This window comes from Mus caroli, unplaced genomic scaffold (genome assembly GCF_978045245.1).
Source record: "Mus caroli unplaced genomic scaffold, Mus_caroli_1 scaffold_4, whole genome shotgun sequence".
Taxonomy (NCBI): domain Eukaryota; kingdom Metazoa; phylum Chordata; class Mammalia; order Rodentia; family Muridae; genus Mus; species Mus caroli.
The window spans coordinates 8,003,686-8,024,673 of NW_028227259.1; the positions used below are offsets into that span (position 1 = coordinate 8,003,686).

General features: G+C 43.6%; 1 protein-coding gene across 1 annotated transcript in view; it reads left to right on the plus strand.

Annotated features, from left to right (window-relative positions):
- The window catches only part of Slc26a5 (solute carrier family 26 member 5), a 67,716-nt gene that overhangs the window by 13,581 nt on the left and 33,147 nt on the right, over positions 1-20,988 (plus strand). Inside the window, exons 3-8 of the mRNA XM_021161868.2 lie at positions 7,989-8,190; positions 9,027-9,166; positions 14,285-14,395; positions 17,131-17,297; positions 17,792-17,956; positions 20,815-20,967. Of these exons, the coding sequence (XP_021017527.1) occupies positions 8,039-8,190; positions 9,027-9,166; positions 14,285-14,395; positions 17,131-17,297; positions 17,792-17,956; positions 20,815-20,967 (888 nt within the window). The 5' untranslated portion in view covers positions 7,989-8,038. The remainder of the gene's footprint in view (positions 1-7,988; positions 8,191-9,026; positions 9,167-14,284; positions 14,396-17,130; positions 17,298-17,791; positions 17,957-20,814; positions 20,968-20,988) is intronic.

Genomic DNA, 20,988 nt, shown 5'->3' on the forward strand with positions numbered 1-20,988 from the left:
TAAGAGCAAGATTTTTTTTAAAGCGTCTGACATTTAAATTCAGCCCCAGTTTGAATCACCAGCCTTCCTGCAGAGATTCTAGAGGTTGTCTTGTTAAGATTAATGATATTTCAAGCATTCTTGGTTGGAGGATAAGTCTTGCAATATATCAGCTTTACGTGGTCATCGCTGATCTATGCTTAAAAGAATTCGATTTCTTCAACAAAGCTGAGAGGGGTTGTGATCAGGAGTCACCACGGGGACTGAGAGGACAAAGAAACACGGGTGTGGGTAAGCAGCAAGACCTATGGCTTCAGAGCAGAACCTACATTCTCCCTCTCATGCCCGCCCGCTAAGATCTCATCCTTCTCACCCGGTCTCCTGTAACCACAGGAGCAGGGTCCCATCAATGTCTTCAGTGTTTCAACCTCCAGTGCTTACCATCTCAGCATCCTGAGTAGCTAATTAATCCTTTATGAGATTTTCCTTGAGCCCAGCTTCTCTTTTGGCTTTTACCACATTTCTTTATAAACATTAAATAATGACAACTGGGAACATATACCTATAATTAACGTGATGTAAACAAAGGCAGATAAACATTGTCGTTATCAGTCTAATGCACACTCCAGGCAGCTGGATAAGAGCATCGTCTGTGAGCTGGGACAAACCTTACTCAAGCCCAGCTGTCGTGATGGCATCAGAGCCTGAGGCACTTTATCTGAATGTGTGGGCAATTCTGCTGATGTGGACGCTGTGGTGCTTTGCCTGCAGTTTCCTAATAGCTAGTGGTTGTAACTGGTTTTGGTTATTGTGTTTCATAAGGCCCCCATCAACACAAACTGTCCATATTTTTAAATTCTGTCTGTTTTATGTGCTCATATAAAGTATGACTTATAATTAGTATCAACATTGTTTAAATATTATATATACATATATGTACACACACACACACATATATATTTGTAATAGCAAAATAGTGAAAGAAGCCCAAAGAAGTATTGATAAGGGAGTAATTAACTTTTTTTAAGTTTATTTATTTTATGTATATGAGTACACTGTCACTGTCTTCAGACACACCAGAAGAGGGCATTGGATCTCATTACAGATGGTTGTGAGCCACCATGTGGTTGCTGGGAATTGAACTCAGGACCTCTGGAAGAACAGTCAGTGTTCTTCCCCACTGAGCCATCTCTCCGGCCCCACTTTTTTTTTTGGGGGGGGATAATTAACTTAAATCATTGTAAATATATTAGAAGATATCATATACCCATTAGAATCTATGTTTATAAAAACTTTAATGACATAGCAAAATGGCTTTAATACAATGCTAAGATAGAAATCAAAGCTGCTAAAATGGTTTCTCAGCCATTTAAATAGACTATATATAGGTATATTGTGTATATATGTACATTTATAATATATACTTAATATGTATAATTTATGGATGAAATATAAGTTTCCAACTGTTTACGGTGGACATAATTTTAAAAAGGGAACACGTTTTATATATCCAAAAAAAACTTAGTCTCATTTCTTGAACCTTGATTTTTTGCTCGTTTCCTTACCAACAATCTCTTGGTCTCATCCCCAAAACTTCCACTCTCTCCTGTGCTTCATCACTTCCCACGGGCCTGCCCACCTGTAAGAAGTATTTAAAGGAAGCCTATTGCAGCAGATATCCTAAAGCAATGAATGATAATTTACTGGTCTCTAAGTATAACTAAGTTCTATGTTACAGCCTAACAGGTAAACAGAAAATCAGTATATATCATTTAAATGAATACTTAAATCGGTATCTCAGCCCTTGTGAAATAGAGCAGGTCAAAAAACAAAATGTAACTAGGTAATTAAATGTAAAGAGCCATACCGTGGCATAAGCCTATAGTAGCAGCTGTATGGCAGACCAAGGCAGGAGGATTTCTTGAGTCCAGAGTTCAAGACCACCCAAGGCAACATAGTAAGCCTCCACCTAAAATGCAGATTTCTTAGCTACTGAGATAACAATTGCTGAATTATGAATACTATATTCTAAGCCCTTTAATTTTATATTTACCCTTGATGCAGCATTGTAAGGGTAAATTAAACACGCCATGGAATATGTTGCACACTGAATGCTCTGCAGCTGTTTATAGCACAGTCTCACAGAAAGAGCTCCAGGATCTACTATTACTTAACAAGGCCCCACAGACTTGCCCACCAGCCAATCTGTTGGAAACAGTTCTTAGTGGAGGCTCCCTTTCCTCAGGTGACTTGTTTGTGTCAAGAAACTAACCAGCACGATGCCCTAAGACTACTCTCCTCTGATACCTGTAATCCAAAGAAAACTACTCAACCTCAAAACGCCAAGATGGTGTTCCCTGCGTGTGTGGGTTCCTAGCTTCACACACAGAATCTATTCACACCTTAAAAGATTAAGTGACATTTTGAGTGTTGCGGCCTGCCCGCAGTCCACAACATGAACGGTTCAACTGAGAATGGCAGTTCGAGCTGAAAAGAGAGGAATCTAGACGGGGCGGAAGAAAGAATGGAGCTAAGACAAGATTCTGATCAAAGCTCAATTTTACTATTTCCAGACACTCAGTTATAAAGGAAGGGGGAGGGAACCCGATTTCCCGCCAAGTAACTCAGGGTCCAGTAGCAGGACGAACACGTGTGTGCCTCTTCCAAGCAGCAAAGGCAGGGTCCAGCAGTGGGCGTGGCAGGACGAATGAGCAGGAAGCTCCACCCTTGAGCAAGCAGGTTCCAGGCTGGGGGAAGGGAGGCCACATCTCCTCCCATTAGTTAACAAAAAAAGAAAGGGCTGGCCTGAGGCAGAAAAATTATCTATGCTAAATAGTTCTGCCTGAGTTCTTAGGGCTAAAGAAAAAACCTGTTTCCGTGGGATTCCCTAATTTTTCTAATGGTAAACTGTATCTGGCTAAAACTGTCCTTATTATCCTAGTAAACCACTAACAGAATAGGCTCTGACTTTATAATGCTAATTAGTGCTGAATAGGTAACTACCTGTTTGCATTTTAAGTAGGGCGTTGGAACCCTGGCTAAGTTTAACTAAACAAATTTAGAATAACACTGAGCTGATATTCCTCCGCAATTTTGGATGATAGGCAGGGAAACAAGGAGAAGGGGCAAGACTGGCTGGCTCCTAGTACAAGGCTATTTTATTTGGGTGGGAGGCAGTGAAGGGCTTGCCCTTACGACAGTAAGGTCTCCAAATGGGCAATTTCTCTATCTGAGTGATTTTTGTTAAAATTCAGTCCATGATCAGAGTTTTCACATTTATCAATTTTTGAGTTAAGAAGATCTTTTTTTGAGGAGGCCTTCTCTGATAGGCACTCCTCCTGAGATACCACAAGCTCCGCCTGAGGGCAATTTAGCCCTGGAGAAGTTGCATCTTTTATAGCATCATTTACAAGCGCCCAGAGGCCTAGGGTAAAATTATCTGTTTGAGCGATATTCAAGGCCTCACCAACTTTTTCCCAGGTTTTACAATCTATCATTTCTTCTTCTTTGAACCATGGACAACAGCTATCTATCTTATCTAAAAAATTTCTTACTAATTGTACTTCAAGCCTTACTCCTCTGGCCTGAAACAACTCTTGAAAACTAAAAACAACCGCCTGATCCATGACTTTAAACCCTTTCTTCTTTCACCTAAGCAGCTTTCTAAAAAGCTGCGGCACACCACCTGTTTCCGTATCTAGTTCCGATTAATGAGCTGCTGACCCAAGCAGAAACAGTGTTGGGTTAGCACTGATTCAAACTTGATTCGTATCCTACCGCATCCTCAGCAACACTTTACAAAACTGAAATTTTAAGCTAGCGCTAGCATGTGTACCTGTCCGTTGCTCCGATGCTCCGATACGAAGATCCTTTCCTTTCTTGTGGAGCTCCACACAGCAGCCGTTTCTCTTAGCATCCCTCTGCCATTCTTCAGGTCCCTGTTCGGGCGCCAACTGTTGCGGCCTGCCCACAGTCCACAACACGAACGGTTCAACTGAGAATGGCAGTTCGAGCTGAAAAGAGAGGAATCTAGACGGGGCGGAAGAAAGAATGGAGCTAAGATTCTGATCAAAGCTCAATTTTACTATTTCCAGACACTCAGTTATAAAGGAAGGGGGAGGGAACCCGATTTCCCGCCAAGTAACTCAGGGTCCAGTAGCAGAACGAACACGTGTGTGCCTCTTCCAAGCAGCAAAGGCAGGGTCCAGCAGTGGGCGTGGCAAGACAAATGAGCAGGAAGCTCCACCCTTGAGCAAGCAGGTTCCAGGCTGAGAAAAGGGAGGCCACATTTGAGCAACGATGAAATTCTCTTCTTAGAATGTTCTCTCTGGAAACATTGATTTAAGATAAGGGAGCAGAAGAGGCTCAATGGTGATTGCCAGGGACCAGTGAGGGCATTAATGAGGAGGCTTTAGTCAAAGGAAATGCAATGTCACCTTGCTGGAGCAATAAGTCCCGCAGAGCTGCAGCACACAGGACCCACAGCTAGCAATGAGGTGTTACACATTCACAGTGTTAACAAGGAGGTAGATCTAATTAAATGTTCTTATCACAAAATAACAAAGATGGGGAGAGAAAGCTCCCAGAAGTCATGGGTGTGTGTGTGTTTGGTGCTGTTTGTGGGGACAGTTTCATGGGTATACACTTAACCCTAAATTCAAGCTTTTTACTATGCACAGTCTTTGCACTCCAATCACACCTTAAAATGTGACTTAAAAGTAAACATAAAGACATAGACCAAGACCCACAGAAGCGAGTAATCCCCACGTGGATTCCACAAGCATTTTTGAGCCTGTGTACCAGCCATCAAATATAAGCCACCTGAGTGGGTTCTGCTTTATTTGTTGTCTGTTGCTGTGATAAACATCAGACCCAAAAGCAACTTGAGGGGAGAGGGTTAACTTCAGCTTAAAGTTTCTATAGCCCATCATCAAGAGAAGTCAGGCAAGAGCTGGAAGCAGGAACCAGGAGGTGGGAACTGGAGCAGGAACTGAACCAGACACCCTGGAGGACTGCTGCTTCCAGACCTACATTCAGCAACCGTGTTTTTATAGCCCAGGCCAATCTACATCAATTTGTAATGAAGAAAATGCTCGGCAGGCATGTCCCTGGGTCACTTCGATGGAGGCAGTTCTTCAGTTGAGGCTGCCTCTGGTTGTCAAGTGGATAAGCAAAATCATCAGGACATTATAATGTCACAGGTTGTCCTACAACAGGTTGTGCATGGTTCTCACTCCGTGAACTTTAAAAAGTAACAAATTCCAAGGCTTGGGGAGGTATCTCTGTTGTCAAAGTGCTTGCCATTATAAGCACGAGGGCCTGAGTTCAATCTCCAGTACCCATATAGGATGCCAGGCAAGGTACCTTGCTTCTATAATCCCAATGCTGGAAAGTTAGCCACAGTAGATGCCCAGGGCTCACTGGCCAGCCACTCTAGCTTAGCTGGTGAAGTCCAGGTCCCAGTCACACATACGCGCGCGTGCACACACACACACACACACACACTCACATGCGCGCACACATGCATGCATACATGTGAAGAGAAAGAGAAAAAAAATTCCAAGATTGGAAAACTAAAACCAGACAGTGTTAGGAGGTGATCTTGACACGACGGCAGCTTGGAAAGCTCAGGTCCAGAGAGCACACACTGTTTACAGAACATGGTTGGAATAGGAGATATCTCCCTCAGTGTGGACGCATGATCCCCAGCTGGAGACTTTAGGAAGTGATGGCTGGCTGGAGGGAGCAGGTCACCAGACAAGATTCCAAAGGACTCAGTGTCCCTCCCCACTCCCTTCCCCTCTCCACCTCCCCCACCCCCCACCCCATTGTTTTTCTCCCTTCTTCCTGCCTACCATGCGGTAACCCACTCTGTTCTACCATACCCTTCTGCTACAATGGAATGAAAGTATAAACTTTAAAATATAATTCCTCCCTTAAGCTGTTTTGCTCAGGGGGTTGATGGCAGCGGTATAAAGCCTGGCTGACACAATCTTCCTACCACAGCTCATTGGTCAGACCTAAACCTTGCAGATGCAGTTTGTTTAAAAACTGACTAGCCCTTTCCAGTCTTACCCTCTTCTTCTTCACTATTATTGTCTTTGTGTTTATTATTTTATCATTGTTATGCATGATTTTTATGGTTTTTTTTTAAAGGCTGGATCACTCCATGCATCTCATGCTAGACTGATACTATGTAGCCCAGGCTAGACTTGAATATCTGATTTTTCTGCATCGGCTACCCAGGTCCTGAAACCTTTTCACTTTTATTATGTGTAAATGCCTGTTATGTCTCATTTTTTATTTAAAAAGTAAGTCCTTGAGATTTATTGATAGCGATGTGTAAATAGCTACTTTATTCCTTTCAGTATGCACTGTTCGATTTGTGTGTACAATGTATATTTTTATCACATGCAAGTAGGTATTTGCATTTCTCTAATTACTACTGTAATTCTCCTATAAGTATTCTTACATATCCATGAGTACAACCTGTTGGGTTTTTGTTCTGAAAATATTTTACTTATACAAGTAATTTTCAGTATGCATCAAAGGAAGGGTAATAATCTGCCACACTGTTCCAAATACAGCCAACTTTACAACAATATCATAGTGCAGTGATGGTGTTAACTTGGGACTACTGTTAAAGTCACCAAGGACTTCCTCCATGGGGCTACAAGCCTCAGCTCTGATCAGAAGAGCAAGTGAAACTTTAAGAAAGAGGGTAAACCAGATGCCCCTCAACAGAGGAATGGATACACAAAATGTGGTACATTTACACAATGGAGTACTACTCAGCTATTAAAAACAATGAATTTATGAAATTCCTAGGCAAATGGATGGACCTGGAGGGCATCATCCTGAGTGAGGTAACCCAATACAAAAGAACTCACATGATATGTACTCACTGATAAGTGGATATTAGCCCAGAAAGTTAGAATACCCAAGATATAAGATACAATTTGCAAAACATATGAAACTCAAGAAGAATGAAGACCAAAGTGTGGACACTTTGCCCCTTCTTAGAATTGGGAACAAAACACCCATGGAAGGAGTTACAGAGACAAAGTTTGGAGCTGTGACGAAAGGATGGACCATCTAGAGAGTGCCATATCCGGGGATCCATCCCATAATCAGCTTCCAAATGCTGACACCATTGCATACACTAGCAAGATTTTGCTGAAAGGACCCTGATATAGCTGTCTCTTGTGAGGCTATGCCGGGGCCTGGCAAACACAGAAGTGGATGCTCACAGTCAGCTATTGGATGGATCACAGGGTCCCCAATGGAGGAGCTAGAGAAAGTACCCAAGGAACTGGGGGGATCTGCAATCCTATAGGTGGAACAACAATATGAACTATCCAGTACCCCCTGGAGCTCGTGTCTCTAGCTGCATATGTATCAGAAGGTGGCCTAGTCGGCCATCAGTGGAAAGAGAGGCCCATTGGTCGTGCAAACTCTATCTGCCTCAGTACAGGGGAACGCCAGGGCCAAGAAGTGGTAGTGGGTGGGTAGGGGAGTTGGGGGGGGGGGAGGATATGGGGGACTTTTGGGATAGCATTGGAAATGTAAATGAAGAAAATACCTAATTTAAAAAAAAAAAAAGAAAGAAAGAAAGAGGGTAAAATACCTCACAAGACATGAGGTCAATTTAAGGACCAATCTTACCATCTTTCCTTTTGTTTGAGTATAGCTGGCCAGAGTTCACCTGACTCACACTTCCCCCTAATGCAGAGCTAGAGACAGGGGCTGCAGGACTGTCGTTAAACTTACCATGAACTCTTGCTGAACACTTACACGTTCCCTATTTATTGCTCTGAGGGGAAATAAATAAGGTTTATGGCTTTTTTTTTTCATTTATTTTTGCTCACTATATTTGTAAGTGAGCACAACTCTACACAACAATATGGGATGTGTTCTTCAGTTACCGAGAAATCCTCAGAGCCTAGAACATCCTGAGGAAGAGACAGCTTTTACCATCTAAAATGGGATTTTTTTATTTTCTCCCTTAGTGGCCATCCAGAAATGCTTGTCTCCTGCTGTTGGTGAATAACTGCAGACCATGGATCATGCTGAAGAAAATGAAATCCCTGCAGAGACCCAGAGGTACTACGTGGAAAGGCCCATCTTTAGTCATCCTGTCCTCCAGGAGAGGCTGCACGTCAAGGACAAAGTCACAGATTCCATTGGAGATAAGCTGAAGCAGGCTTTCACGTACGGTTAACCATTTCCTCTGCGGGCGTTTTGTGTGAGGGTTGCAAGGTTACGTGTATAAAGGAGGGGTTTCTGGCAAGCGGGAGGAAGAACGAATGGCGAATGGCAAGCACTGCCAGTTTGCAGATCCACCCACGGTGGTTCTGGTGGTATGGGGGGCAGGGGGGATATGTCTTGGTTGGTCACATGAGCACCGTGTATTTCACCATGGGTCCTAGTTTCAGTTCTGTTGCCGTAATAAAACAGCCTGACAAAAAACAACGTAAGTGAGAAAAGGGTTTCTTTAGCTTACAGTTCCATTATTGCAGGCGGTCAAGATAGGAACCGCAAACATGAGATCCACAGCCAGGAGCGGAGGGTGGATCCTTGATAGCTCTCTCCTTCTCTCCGGCGTGGCTAATGGTGCCACAATAGACTGGATCATACTACAATTATCAGTCAAGACCCTTCCCACAGATATGCTCATAGACCAATCTAGACAATTCCTCATTAAGACTCTCTTCCCAGATGATTCTCCGTTATGTTAATTAAACTAACCAGCATACCATGTTTACTGGTTTTCGACTGTGCCTTACATCTATGTAAAGGTTTACGAATCTGTTCTCAAATTCTCCACACAGCTCTAGAACACCTACCACCCTCCCCCCACCCCCAATTGTCACCCAGGCATGGCTCAGCCTCTCTATCGTTGCTCCCACCACGTTTAGTAGCATCTTAATTGCTAATTGTGGATTGCTCCTTATCACTCCTGGAGCTGAATTTTAGAAAACCCCTTAGTGTGAGGTCCACAGAGACGTCCCTCACTGACAACTGGATCTGGATCTGTGTTTTCCTAGGTGTACTCCTAAAAAAATAAGAAACATCATTTACATGTTCCTGCCTATCACTAAGTGGCTGCCAGCATATAAATTCAAGGAGTATGTGTTAGGTGACTTGGTCTCGGGCATAAGCACTGGAGTGCTCCAGCTTCCCCAAGGTTAGTATAACTTATCACTGCTCTCTTGTTATGGTGTGTGTGTCTGTCTGTCTGTCCACTTCTCACTCTCTGACTCTGTATATCACTCTCACTCTGTCTCTCTGTGTGTTTGTCTGTCTGTCTGTCTGTCTGTCTCTCACTCTTTCTCTTGGTCTCGCTGTATGTCTGTCCTCTCTTTTTCTCTGTCTCTCTGTCTCTATGTAAGCGTGTGTGCGCTGCACACATTCGCGTGCATGTGTGTCTGTGTGTGTGTGCATGTGTGTGTGTGTGTTTCATTGTTTGTTAGTCTTACTCTCATCCCCTCAAATAACCATTTGGCTTGTGTCTATCATAGTTTCAGATACATGGCTTGTTCTGTTTGGTTTTGGGTTTTGTCATATTGTTCTAGTAGCTTTTGCCTTTCTAAACTATTTCTTTTTAGAAATTTAATCTTTAAGAAGCCTTGGGATCATTCACAGTAGACAGTGATGGTACTGATTTGAAGTCAACATTTTGCTATAGTTGCAGTAGAGTTCTTGCTTCTAGGCCTATGACATAACTGAAAGCAATTATGGTATACTGAATTTCCTTTACAACCCTGTGGGTTTATCTGTACTATAAGAATGTTAGAAAATATCAATTTGTGAGCCAGGCATGGTGGCAGGCACATGCCCTTAATCCTAACACAGATGGATCACTGTGATTTCCAAGCCAACTTGGTCTAAATATCACGTTCTGGGTCAGGCAATGCTACACTAGTGAAACCCTGTTTCAAAAATAAAAAAAAAGAGTATATACACATTTTAAAACTGTAAACATCATAAAGGAAAAGACAGGACACTGGAACACTATAGGGGAGCTAGTTTACGTAAAGAGGTATTGAAAAGTTGTTTGGGGGGGGGGCTGGTGAGGTGGCTCAGCGGGTAAGAGGACTGACTACACTTTCAAAGGTCCTGAGTTCAAATCCCAGCAACCACATGGTGGCTCACAAACCACCCGCCCGACCTGAGGGAGCAGAGGTACTAAATTCAATTCCGAACAACCAGATGAAGGTCCACAACTATCTGTATAGCTACAGTGTGTACTCATATACATAAATAAATAAATCTTTAAAACAAAAAACAAACAAACAAAACTTTTTTTTAAAAAAAGTTGTTTGGGAAAGTGGATTCAACATGCATTAATACAAGCAACTGTAATTAAAGGACTTGGTGGATCACACAAGAAAAGGAAGACATCAAAATAGGAAGGGGTTGGAGTAAAGAAGAATTGAAAAGAGAGAGGGAGGGCATGAGCATGTAAGAGAGAGAAGGGACAGCCAGAGTCGGGGTGTGGTCCAGCTGGCTGTGGTCAAGGGGCTGGAGGAAGGCAGGATACTAGGATTGCAGGAGCATATGGTGACAATCAGAAGTGACAGTCAGGATGCTGGCTAGACACTGTTGCCCCTGAAGAAAACTCATCAACAAATGAAAGGATTTTTTTTATGATGCTTTAAGAAAGACAGAGGGGGCTGGAGAGATGGTGCAGTGGTTAAGAGCACTGGATGCTCTTTCAGAGGTCCTGAGTTCAATTCCCACCAACCACACAGTGGCTCACAACCATCTGTAATGGGATCTCTGGTGCCCTCTCCTGGCCTTCAGGCATGCATGCAGGCAGAACACTATATACATAATAAGTAAAAAAAAAAAAAAAAAAATTTTTTCCTTCTTATGAGAGAGAGAGAGAGAGAGATATGTTAGCCTGGCTTGGTGGTACAGACATGTAACCCGTGCTGTTCAGAGGCTAAGGAAAGAAGATTATATGTTAATGGCCTCCCTAGACTACAAAGAAGAATTTTGCTAGGAATCAGACTAAAGGAAAAGCAATTTAAAGTCAGACACATGTAGTAAGCTACCCGAACACCAGGGATGGATGAAAGAAAACAAACATTAGTGACAAAGAAAAAAGGCTTGTTATTGTATAACGAGAAGCTGAAATACTAGAAGTCAATGGTTTCTATTCAAAATTGTTAAATTAGGAAATGAATACCATAACAGACAACTGGAATTTGTGAACCCACATTGCAGAACACTGTGCACTGACACATTATCTACTGAGTCTCTCAGTCCCGTGTCATTTCCATCTTTGCTGCGGGGACTGCTGTGTGCTGTAGGATGCTAGCAGCTTGCTGGCCTCTGACCCCATGCCAGCACGATAACAGTGTCTCTAGAGTGTACCAGAGAAAATGGCACAGAAAAGCAGACAGACAGTAGCAATACTGGGGTGATTGCTCCTGGAGATGACACCAGGAGAGGGCAGCAGGGAGCAGGGGCCACCCCTTCCCAGCCAGAGCCTTGGCATGCCACTCGGATCTCTAGATGATGCACATGCTTTTCTTTGCTAGAAATAAGGTTTTGAAGGGCCAGGATTAGAGTGACTGCATCACTGCATATGAAGCAGGGATGCTTTCTGACTCTTCATTTGCTCTTTGTTTCCCTTCAGAGCATTAAAATGCAGTAGATGCATTTAGAAGTGTCCTGGGAATCCCTCTGAGATCTCAAAGCTGAGGATAAAGAGTGGAGGGATGCCAGAAGGCTGAGAATGATGGCACCCAGCGCTCCTGCCATGCGTCACTCCAGCAGAGTATAGGAGGGAGAGAACACAGATGCACAGTGTAGAATGCAAATTTCCTAGAAAGAAGTGACACCTTATGCATTTCCTTTCGACCTAAAACAATTGAGCAGGTGCAAGAGCCACTGTTCAGAGCACAGACCACCTATCTCCCGTGGGTTCTAGAGAAACTACCCCCTAATTCTTGAGTGAAAAATAGCCTAACTGCTTTAAAAAATAGACTCAAAAATGAAAGAAGGAAGGAAGGAAGGAAGGAAGGAAGGAAGGAAGGAAGGAAGGAAGGAGACAAACCTCAAGTAAGTCCACACATCCACATAGCCTTTTTCATAATGGCCAAACCTTGAAAGCAAGATGTCTCTGAATAGGTTAATAGTTAAAACAAAACAAAACAAAACAACCAACAACCGTACATCCAGAAGATGGAATACTTAAAAACAAAGAGCTCGCAATGCATGGAGAGACATAGAAGAAACATGAATGTGTATCTTTAAGTGAGAAATGTAGATCTGAAAGGCATGTAATATGTAGTTTCAATCACGTAATGCTCTGAAAAATGCACTGGAGACAGTAAAAGGATCAGCCGACTAGGGATTTGTGAGGTGGAAGGGACAGGATGGTAGAATGTAGAGGATTGAGAGCCACAGGGGACTATTCAGTATCATTCTGTAATGGAAGGTGCATACAGGACACACATCAGAGGGAGCCCAAGCCATGGGAGATAATGATGTCTCATTGCAGGTTCATCTTTTGTGGCAAATGTGCCACTGTGATGTGTGAGCACTGACAGTGGGGACAGCATGTGAGGGGACAGGAAGAATACAGGACCTCTCTATACGGTCCAGTTAATGTATTGTGAGCCTAAAACTGCTCTGAGAAAGTCCATTTTTAAAAAGTAGGAGAAGTTGGCAGGTAAAGGCTGGAGGGAACTGGCAGGAACTGGGGGGGGGGGAGTGGGGGAAGGGGGCTGTGGAATGAAGAGAGGGCCCCTGCTGTGCAAGACTATCCTCTAGCCAAACTGCAGCCATCTTCAGGAGTCTAGCTGGGCCTGCATACCAAAGACCACCACAGCCTGGCTTACTCACTGTCACCCACAGTTGGAATGAGGGATCAGGGAGTGTCATGGGACCTTCACCTGCATATCTGGCTACCTCTCCTACCCAGCTTATGCAAGTCTGCCCCACTTGCACATGGCTCCAGAGTCCCTGGGAGAAGCTAGAGTATTGGTTCTCAACCTGTGGGCCTTGACCCCTTTGGGGATTGTGTATGATATCCTGCATGTCAGATATTTATATTACGATTCATAGCAGTGGCAAAATGACAGTTATAAAGTAGCAATAGAGATGGGGAAGCCATTAGTCATGCTGGGTGCACAGCTTACAGTGTGGCTGCTTCAAGGTCGCCCATGTTCCAGCTGTAACCCTCAGCCATTGCTCTGTAAGAAACCCTGATAAGCTCACTGCTTCCTCCGAATGTGCTTTGGTTAAATCATGTTGTTGGGATCTTAGAAGGAAGTAGATATTACTCATGTCTCTCCCCAAGGGGAGGAATTTTAGCCACAGCACCCTAAAGGGGGTGACTTGCACTTCTAAAGACTCTTGGAATAAAGTATCAATTATTCTGTTTGGAAAACTGCAAACCTGGAAGTGAACCAGGCTTGGCTCACTTGGAAGATACCTGTCCAAAACTACATACAGAATGAGCAGATGGCAGCAGAGGGGTCGGGGAGACCATAACGTCTGATATGAGACAAGTGAAGAAGCCTAGACATCAGGTGGAGGGGAGTGCACAGGCCAAGAGATGTTACCGTGACGGATGCTGATACCAAAGGGGTCTTTTGGGAATCCTCAAACATGCCATTAGAGACAGTAGTACCATCAGGACCAGACTGTACCTGTCAAGGGACATCTTTCTACTCTTACCTGTGACAGAAGGCAAAAAAACTCCACCCATGCAAACGGGAGATGACAAGGCAAACCGCCTGGTTTAGTTACTTGCCTCACTGTTGTGACAAAATATTGGACAAAAGTAGCTCAAGGAGGTTTCATGTTGGCCCAGTTCCAGTGCAAAGTCTGTCATGGTGGGGAAAGCATAGCAGCTTTGGGAGGCAGCCGGTCATATTCCATCTACAGTCAGGAAGCAGAGAGAGCTGAGCGCTGCTGTTTAGCTGACTTCTTTTTAAATCAGTCCAGGGCTTAACCCCGGGGAATGGTACAACCCACCTTTAGAATGGTTTTTCCACCTCAACTAATCTCACCCACATAACCAATCCCTCACAGGCTAGCCCAGAGGTTTCTCTTCAGTGAGTCTAGATCCTGTCAAGTTTACAATCAGTGTTAGCCAACATATTGCTGCAGCCTGGACTACATAGACACCAGATTGTTTGTGGGGTTGAGGCAGAAGGGACGGCAGGCCAGACACATACAGTTACAATAAGGAGGGTACCACCTGTTTATCAGAAACCAAGGGGTAAATAGGAATGCACCGGTTTGTTTGCTCACCGTGACCCGTCTCTGCTCTCTGGTCCTGCAGGCTTAGCCTTCGCCATGCTGGCAGCCGTGCCTCCGGTGTTTGGCCTGTACTCATCGTTTTACCCCGTTATCATGTACTGTTTCTTTGGAACCTCAAGACACATATCTATAGGTAAAAACTTATACTGGAAAACCTAGCCTAAAACTCTTCTTCCAAACTTTGCAATATGCTTGCTGTTACTGCTTAATGATCCTTTTCTGACTGTGTACCTATTAGTTGTTTCAAAAAACGCTACCGCACTCTGTTGAGGATGTACGTTGGTAACTGAACACTTGTTCCAACTGGGTTCATTCTCTATCAATGAAAAAGCACATGTGTTCCCTCTTCCTCCTCCTCTTCTTACTCCCCCTCCCACGTCTCCAAGGTTTCTAAAACAAATAGCTTTCTTATAATCTTGATTAATTAAATGGGCAATTTTCTTGCATAAGAGTGAGTGTTGAAAGCTGTAAAATGAGGTTAATGCTTTATTTTGTAATACACTTGGCTTGTGTCTGGTTTTCCTTCCTATTTAATAGTGATATTCAGGGTTTCTGATCACATTGTGTGTACATGCATCTTCATCATACTTTAAGTCCCAAGTTCTACATGTTCTCTCTGCAGTGCATCTAGGAACAGATGCATGTGAATTTAACTATATCAGAGCTTTGTGAGGCTATTGGCAGCAAACAAACTGCTGCAGTGTTTCAGGTATCTATTGCTTGGTAACAAATCCCACCCAACTTTAGAAGCTTATATTGCATATCACTTTTTTTTTGTTTGGGTTTTTTTTTTTTTTTTTTTTTTTTTTTTTTTTTTTTTGGTTTTTTCGAGACAGGGTTTCTCTGTATAGCCCTGGCTGACCTGGAACTTACTCTGTAGACCAGGCTGGTCGTGAACTCAGAAATCCGCCTGCCTCTGCCTCCCGAGTGCTGGGATTAAAGGCGTGCACCACCATGCCTGGCGCATATCACTTTTAAAAATATAAATTTAAAATTTTTAAATAAATAGGATTCATGAAAAACAGTCATTTTCCTATCTCTTCTAGACCCAAGAGGTCAGCATTTCAGAAGGCCTTACCCAGGCAACTCCTCCTCTCTCCTAACTGCTTCCTTTCTTTTTCTTCTCCTCCCCTTCATCTCTTGCCCAGGTGGTCCCAGGCTGTCCACATAGCCTTGCTAGAGCTTTCTCACACATAGTGACCCAGGTTCTGTAGAAGCTTTGAAGTTTTTGAGCTGGTAAAATGGCCCAGCTGGTAAAGGAGCCAGTCTGTAGCCATGGGCCTTTCCACCCTCACCCCAGCTCCTGAATAATGATTCCGAGGCTTATTTATGTTCAATACTTAGGCCATAAGCTTGGACTTGTTCCCCCAAATAGCTTGTAACTTATATAACCTGTTTAAGCTATTCTATGTCTGCCACAGGGCTGCTTACCTCTCCTCAAGTTTCATGCATCCAACTTCCTCCAAGAGGGTGGGGGTGGGGGGGGAAGGAATCTCTCTCCTCTTACTGTCTCCCAGAGTTCCCGTCTCTCCACCAGAACTCCCACCTTCTACTTCCTGCCTTTTGCTAATAGGCCATCAACCTTTTATTGACAGGTGTTTTTATTGACAGGTGATGCTTCCATACAGTGCATAAGAGATCATCCCTACATGTGACTGATACACATACATATCTCTACATATGACTGATGGCCTGAGTTCAATCCCTGTGACCCACTAGAATGAAGACCTGACTCCCATGAGTAGTCCTGTGATTGATATGCACGAGCTATGAGGCAAAATGTCCACTTCTTTCTCTCATATAGGTGGTGTGTGTGTTTGTGCGCGTGTGCGTGCGCGCGCGCACACACACACACACATGTGCTCCTGCAAGTCTGCTGTTACTCTCCACCTCATATCTTGAGGCAAAGTCCCTCACTGAACCCAGAGCATCCTGACTGCTGGACTAATTGGTGAATGAGAGTTCCGATCCACTTATCTTTACCATCCCCTCCCCCAACACTGGGGTTCCAGACAAGCAAGATCCTATGTGGCTACTATAGATCCTAACTCGGGTCCTCAGGCTGGCAGTGCAGACACATTACCAGCTGAGCCATTCCCAAACCTGCAGCATCACCGTGGAGGTCCCTGCAAACGCTACAGAAAAATGCAGAAAAATGATGCACACGGGACCAGGAGGAAATCCAGTTCAACGTGGCTAAAGCCAGGTCAAATTTCTAGAGACTAACACACTAGGAAGTTGACTTTAGACATTATTTAATAAGTACAGTGCAATCTGGTAACAAATATTAATTAACAAACCCATGTGCACAATAAAGATTAAGGTGTGGCTACATCAAAACTCTTTTGCAAAGTACATGTGACCTCTACCATGAAGACGGGTTCTATAGCTTAGGTGCTTAGGATCTGGTAAGTTCTCAGTCATATAGATAGCATAGAGGCTACACAGTACGTGCGACATCTCTCCTAACTATTGACTTAAAAGCAAAGTGCAAGATAAAAGTCTAGGAGGGAAGACTTTTGGGTAAGTGTGATATTTCAGGGGATTTGGGTGTGGCCCAGCCCTACATAGCACACATTACCAGGATGTTAACAACATCCACACCTGGCCTTCTGGGTAAGAAACAGGTATACACATCCCTTCTATTGAAAAGACAAGCCTGCACGCCTCACGTTCCTGTTTTCTCCGGTGCTTATCTGTGAGCATGCAGATCTCAGAAGTCACTCAGGGTCTCTGCCGCTTCATTCTTTTGGTTAAAATTAAGTTATAGGCCCCTGAGCACAGATCATTTCCTGTTGACCACATGAGAGCAAGTGGCTTCATTCCTTGAGCTTCTGAGTAGAGTTCATGCCTGCATCTCTGTTTCAGGTCCTTTTGCTGTGATTAGCTTGATGATTGGAGGTGTGGCTGTCCGGTTAGTACCAGATGATATTGTCATCCCAGGAGGAGTAAATGCAACCAACGGGACGGAAGCCAGAGATGCACTAAGAGTGAAAGTCGCCATGTCTGTTACCTTACTTTCAGGAATCATTCAGGTGAGACTTCGGTGTCAGGAGATGAACTCTTATCTGTTCATCTATGAAATGCCTATTGAATTCTCTCAGCTGGTCTCACCATGTGTGGGCAGAGTCAGCAAAACTCTAGAGCTGGGGTCTCAAGATGCTTGAAATATCTGTTCACTGGGTACCTTAGCTACCACGAAGAACGCCTAGCAAGCTTCTCTTGAGTGTTCTGAAAGCAAAACAAGTTTGAAGGAGTGGGTGGTAGTTTTGGATACTTAAGGGCTTGGAGGCAATGGCATGTGTATGAGGCATGATGTGCAGGAATGAGCCCCTCCCAGCAGGGTGTAAGCATGGCCAAGGTCCTGAGGGACTCGTGTTCTTTATAACCAGTGATCTGTTAGCTGCCACCGCCACAAGTCTACAGGATTAGGAAATGGTTGAGAGAAATGCTCACATTTTCTGTTGGTTGTTATTTCCTTACTCATTGTGCCATTTGTTTGTTTCTCTGCCATATTTTAAAAACCTAGTTTTGCCTAGGTGTCTGTAGGTTTGGATTTGTGGCCATATACCTCACAGAGCCATTGGTGCGAGGCTTTACCACTGCGGCTGCTGTCCACGTGTTCACGTCCATGTTAAAATACCTGTTTGGGGTCAAAACAAAGCGGTACAGTGGAATCTTTTCAGTGGTGTATGTAAGTAAGAGACTCCTCGCTGGCTGGGACTGACTCCCCACCCCGCAACCCTGTCTGCTTCTATGTATCTTTCTTTCAAGGCTTCAAAGGAGAAGACTTAGTTGTTCTAAGGCTTTCTGGGAAGGCAACCATGGCTAAACCCTGATGTCTATGTTGTGGATACAAGATTCTAACTGATTAAGAAGGAATTTGTCCCTATCAGTGGCTGCAACAGTCAATCTAATTAGGTATAGAGACAGATAGCTTTTAAGAGCAAATTATGTTGTTGGGGGCAGGGGGTGTGCAGTGAATATTAATAAATAACTTCCAGATATAATAAGAATCTGGGTGTGGTGCTGCGCTCTTAATCTCAGCACGTGGAAAGCAGAAGCAAGCCGATTTCTGGGAGTTTGAGGCAAGCCTACTCTACATAGTGACTTCCTGGCTAGCCAGGGCTGCAGAGTGAGACTGTCTCAAAAAACAAGCAAATGAAAGACATAGTATGAATGACATCTCTTCTAAAGGCTGCTTATTCAAGCAGGCGAAACTAAGTAAGGCTGTAAAGGGTTTAACTAATGTAAGTAGTTGGTTTAACAAAACATGTATAGATTATACACTACAGAGAAAACAAAATGGTTTGCAAGTGCATGGTAAAAATAACTGATCAAATTAAAGCTGATTATATGAAGCTGATAACAAATTCTTAAAATTCAACATTCTTTTCACACAATGCAGTAGAGCTGAAAATCATTAATAATATTCTTCCCCAAATCCTGAATGGGGACTGGAAAGATGTCTCAGGTTTTAAGAGCACTTGCTAACTGTTGCAGGGTACCAGGGTTCAACATCTACCACCCACATCAGGCAGTGTAACCACCTCTATCTCCAGCTCCAGGAGATCCGGCGCCCTCTTGTGGCTTCAATGGGCACACACAAACATGAACACACACAGATAGGTGGGGGAGTACTTAAAAACAAAACAGCTACTACTAAAAAAAACTGTATGTTTAGAACCCAAGAAACAGTGCATTTCTAAATGGCCCCTACAGTAATTCTAGCCAGTTGAATACTACAAGGGCCATTTTCAGATGCTCAACTCTGGCCTCTGCAGGCCTTTATGTGCCGAGCCCTTCTCTAGGCACGATGCAGAGCTGAGCAGACATGGCCTTGACCTTGGAGCTGACTGTCCAATGGGAAAATAGTTGTGATACTCATGAGCTGTACAAGTGTTCAGTTTATTACAAGTGTGGTAAATATTATAAGAAGGGGAACAGACAGACACCTTTAGATTAGGGTTCTGGGACAGTCATTTTGAGGTGGTGACATTTAAATTTGAATGTTCAATTGATAATACTGGGATCAAACTGTGAAGATATCCATTCTGTAAGTTATTGCTTCCTTGTGATAGGTGGAAATACACCTCATCCTCTGAGATTTCAAAATGACTTGTCTCAGAAGATGTGTAGCCTGCGCCTGAGTGCGCCTGTGTGCACCCTGGGCTGTGCAGCCCAGGGGTGCAGGCCTCTCTGCTCTGTTAGGTGTCTGATGAAATGATTATATTTGGGGTATCCAGACCATAGCCCTAAGACATAACTAAGTGGTTTTCTTCTCTTCCTCTCCTGGGCTTCTTTCTAAACATCATTCCCTGGCTCCAAAGCCTTCGTAGCTTCGCCATCAACTTCTCATGACAATTTCTAAGTCAGATTTCTAAAGCTTTGCTGTGTTTCTACCTCTGAAGTATTCTGCGGTGTTGACCCTGATTCTTTCGTGATGCTTACAAGTCAGCCCCAGGGTCTTTTTTTTTTCTTTTTTCTGGATTTTATATGAGCTACATTCAGATATCAACATATCAAAAACACCATATTCCTTGCATAGTAGAGCATGCCTGTACTGACGCTCTAGAGGACCATGAGTTCAAGGTCAGCGTGGACTCCATTGTGAATGCCTGTCTCAAACAAGACAATAATAAACCTATAATGTTATTGGATAAGAATTATGAGTATAGGGCTGGAGAAATGGCTCAGCAGTTAAGAGTACTGACTGCTCTTCCAAAGGTCCTGAGTTCAAATCTCAGCAACCACACGGTGGCTCAAAAACATCCGTAATGAGATTTGTACTTATATAAAATAAATAAATCTTTTTTTAAAAAATTTATGAATATAAAATTGCATGATTAGGTAAAGAGAAAGCCTCCTAGTCTGTAGAAGATATACGGAAAAATGCTTCCTCCTAAAATCTTTCAATTAGTGTGCTAAGGATGGAACCCAGGGCCTGGAGCATGCCAAATTTATACTCTACCACTGAATTTTATACGAAGCACCCCAACTCACATCACTTTTAAGTTGAGGCTCACCGGAATCCTTTTTACTATACATAGCAAGAAGCTAGGCTGAAGAGATACCTCTGTGTTTTCTACCCTTCCATAAGACCTGGGTTTGATTTCTAGCACCTAAATGGTGCTTCACAAATGTCTGTCACTCCAGTGCCAGGAAATCCAATGACGATTTCTGACCTTCGTGGGCTCCCATATGCATGTTGTTCAAATACACACACCCAGGCATACACACAGATTCAATAAATATTTTAAAAGTCCATAACAAAGCATGTCTCCTTGTTCACATTATTTCTAAATACACAGTGCAGTGGGATAAGTGCGTTCTTTTGGCCATGCAGCTGTGGTCACCCTCCATTCTGGAATCTATTTGAGCAACGGAGACAGAAGCTTCCCACTCACAAAGTTCCCACTCCATTCTCTCCACCCAGCCCTGCTAGCCTCTGTCACCCTTGTCTCTGTGGGCTGCCTGTCTGGGGACCTCACGTGTGTTGATTCATGCAGTCCAGGAGTTTCATATAAACCTCCAGTGTTCACTGTGTTACAGAGTACAGTTGCTGTGTTGCAGAATGTTAAAAACCTCAACGTGTGTTCCCTAGGCGTCGGCCTGATGGTTTTTGGTTTGCTGTTGGGTGGCAAGGAATTTAATGAGAGATTTAAAGAGAAATTGCCAGCACCCATTCCTCTAGAGTTCTTTGCTGTAAGTATGTACAAGGTGGTG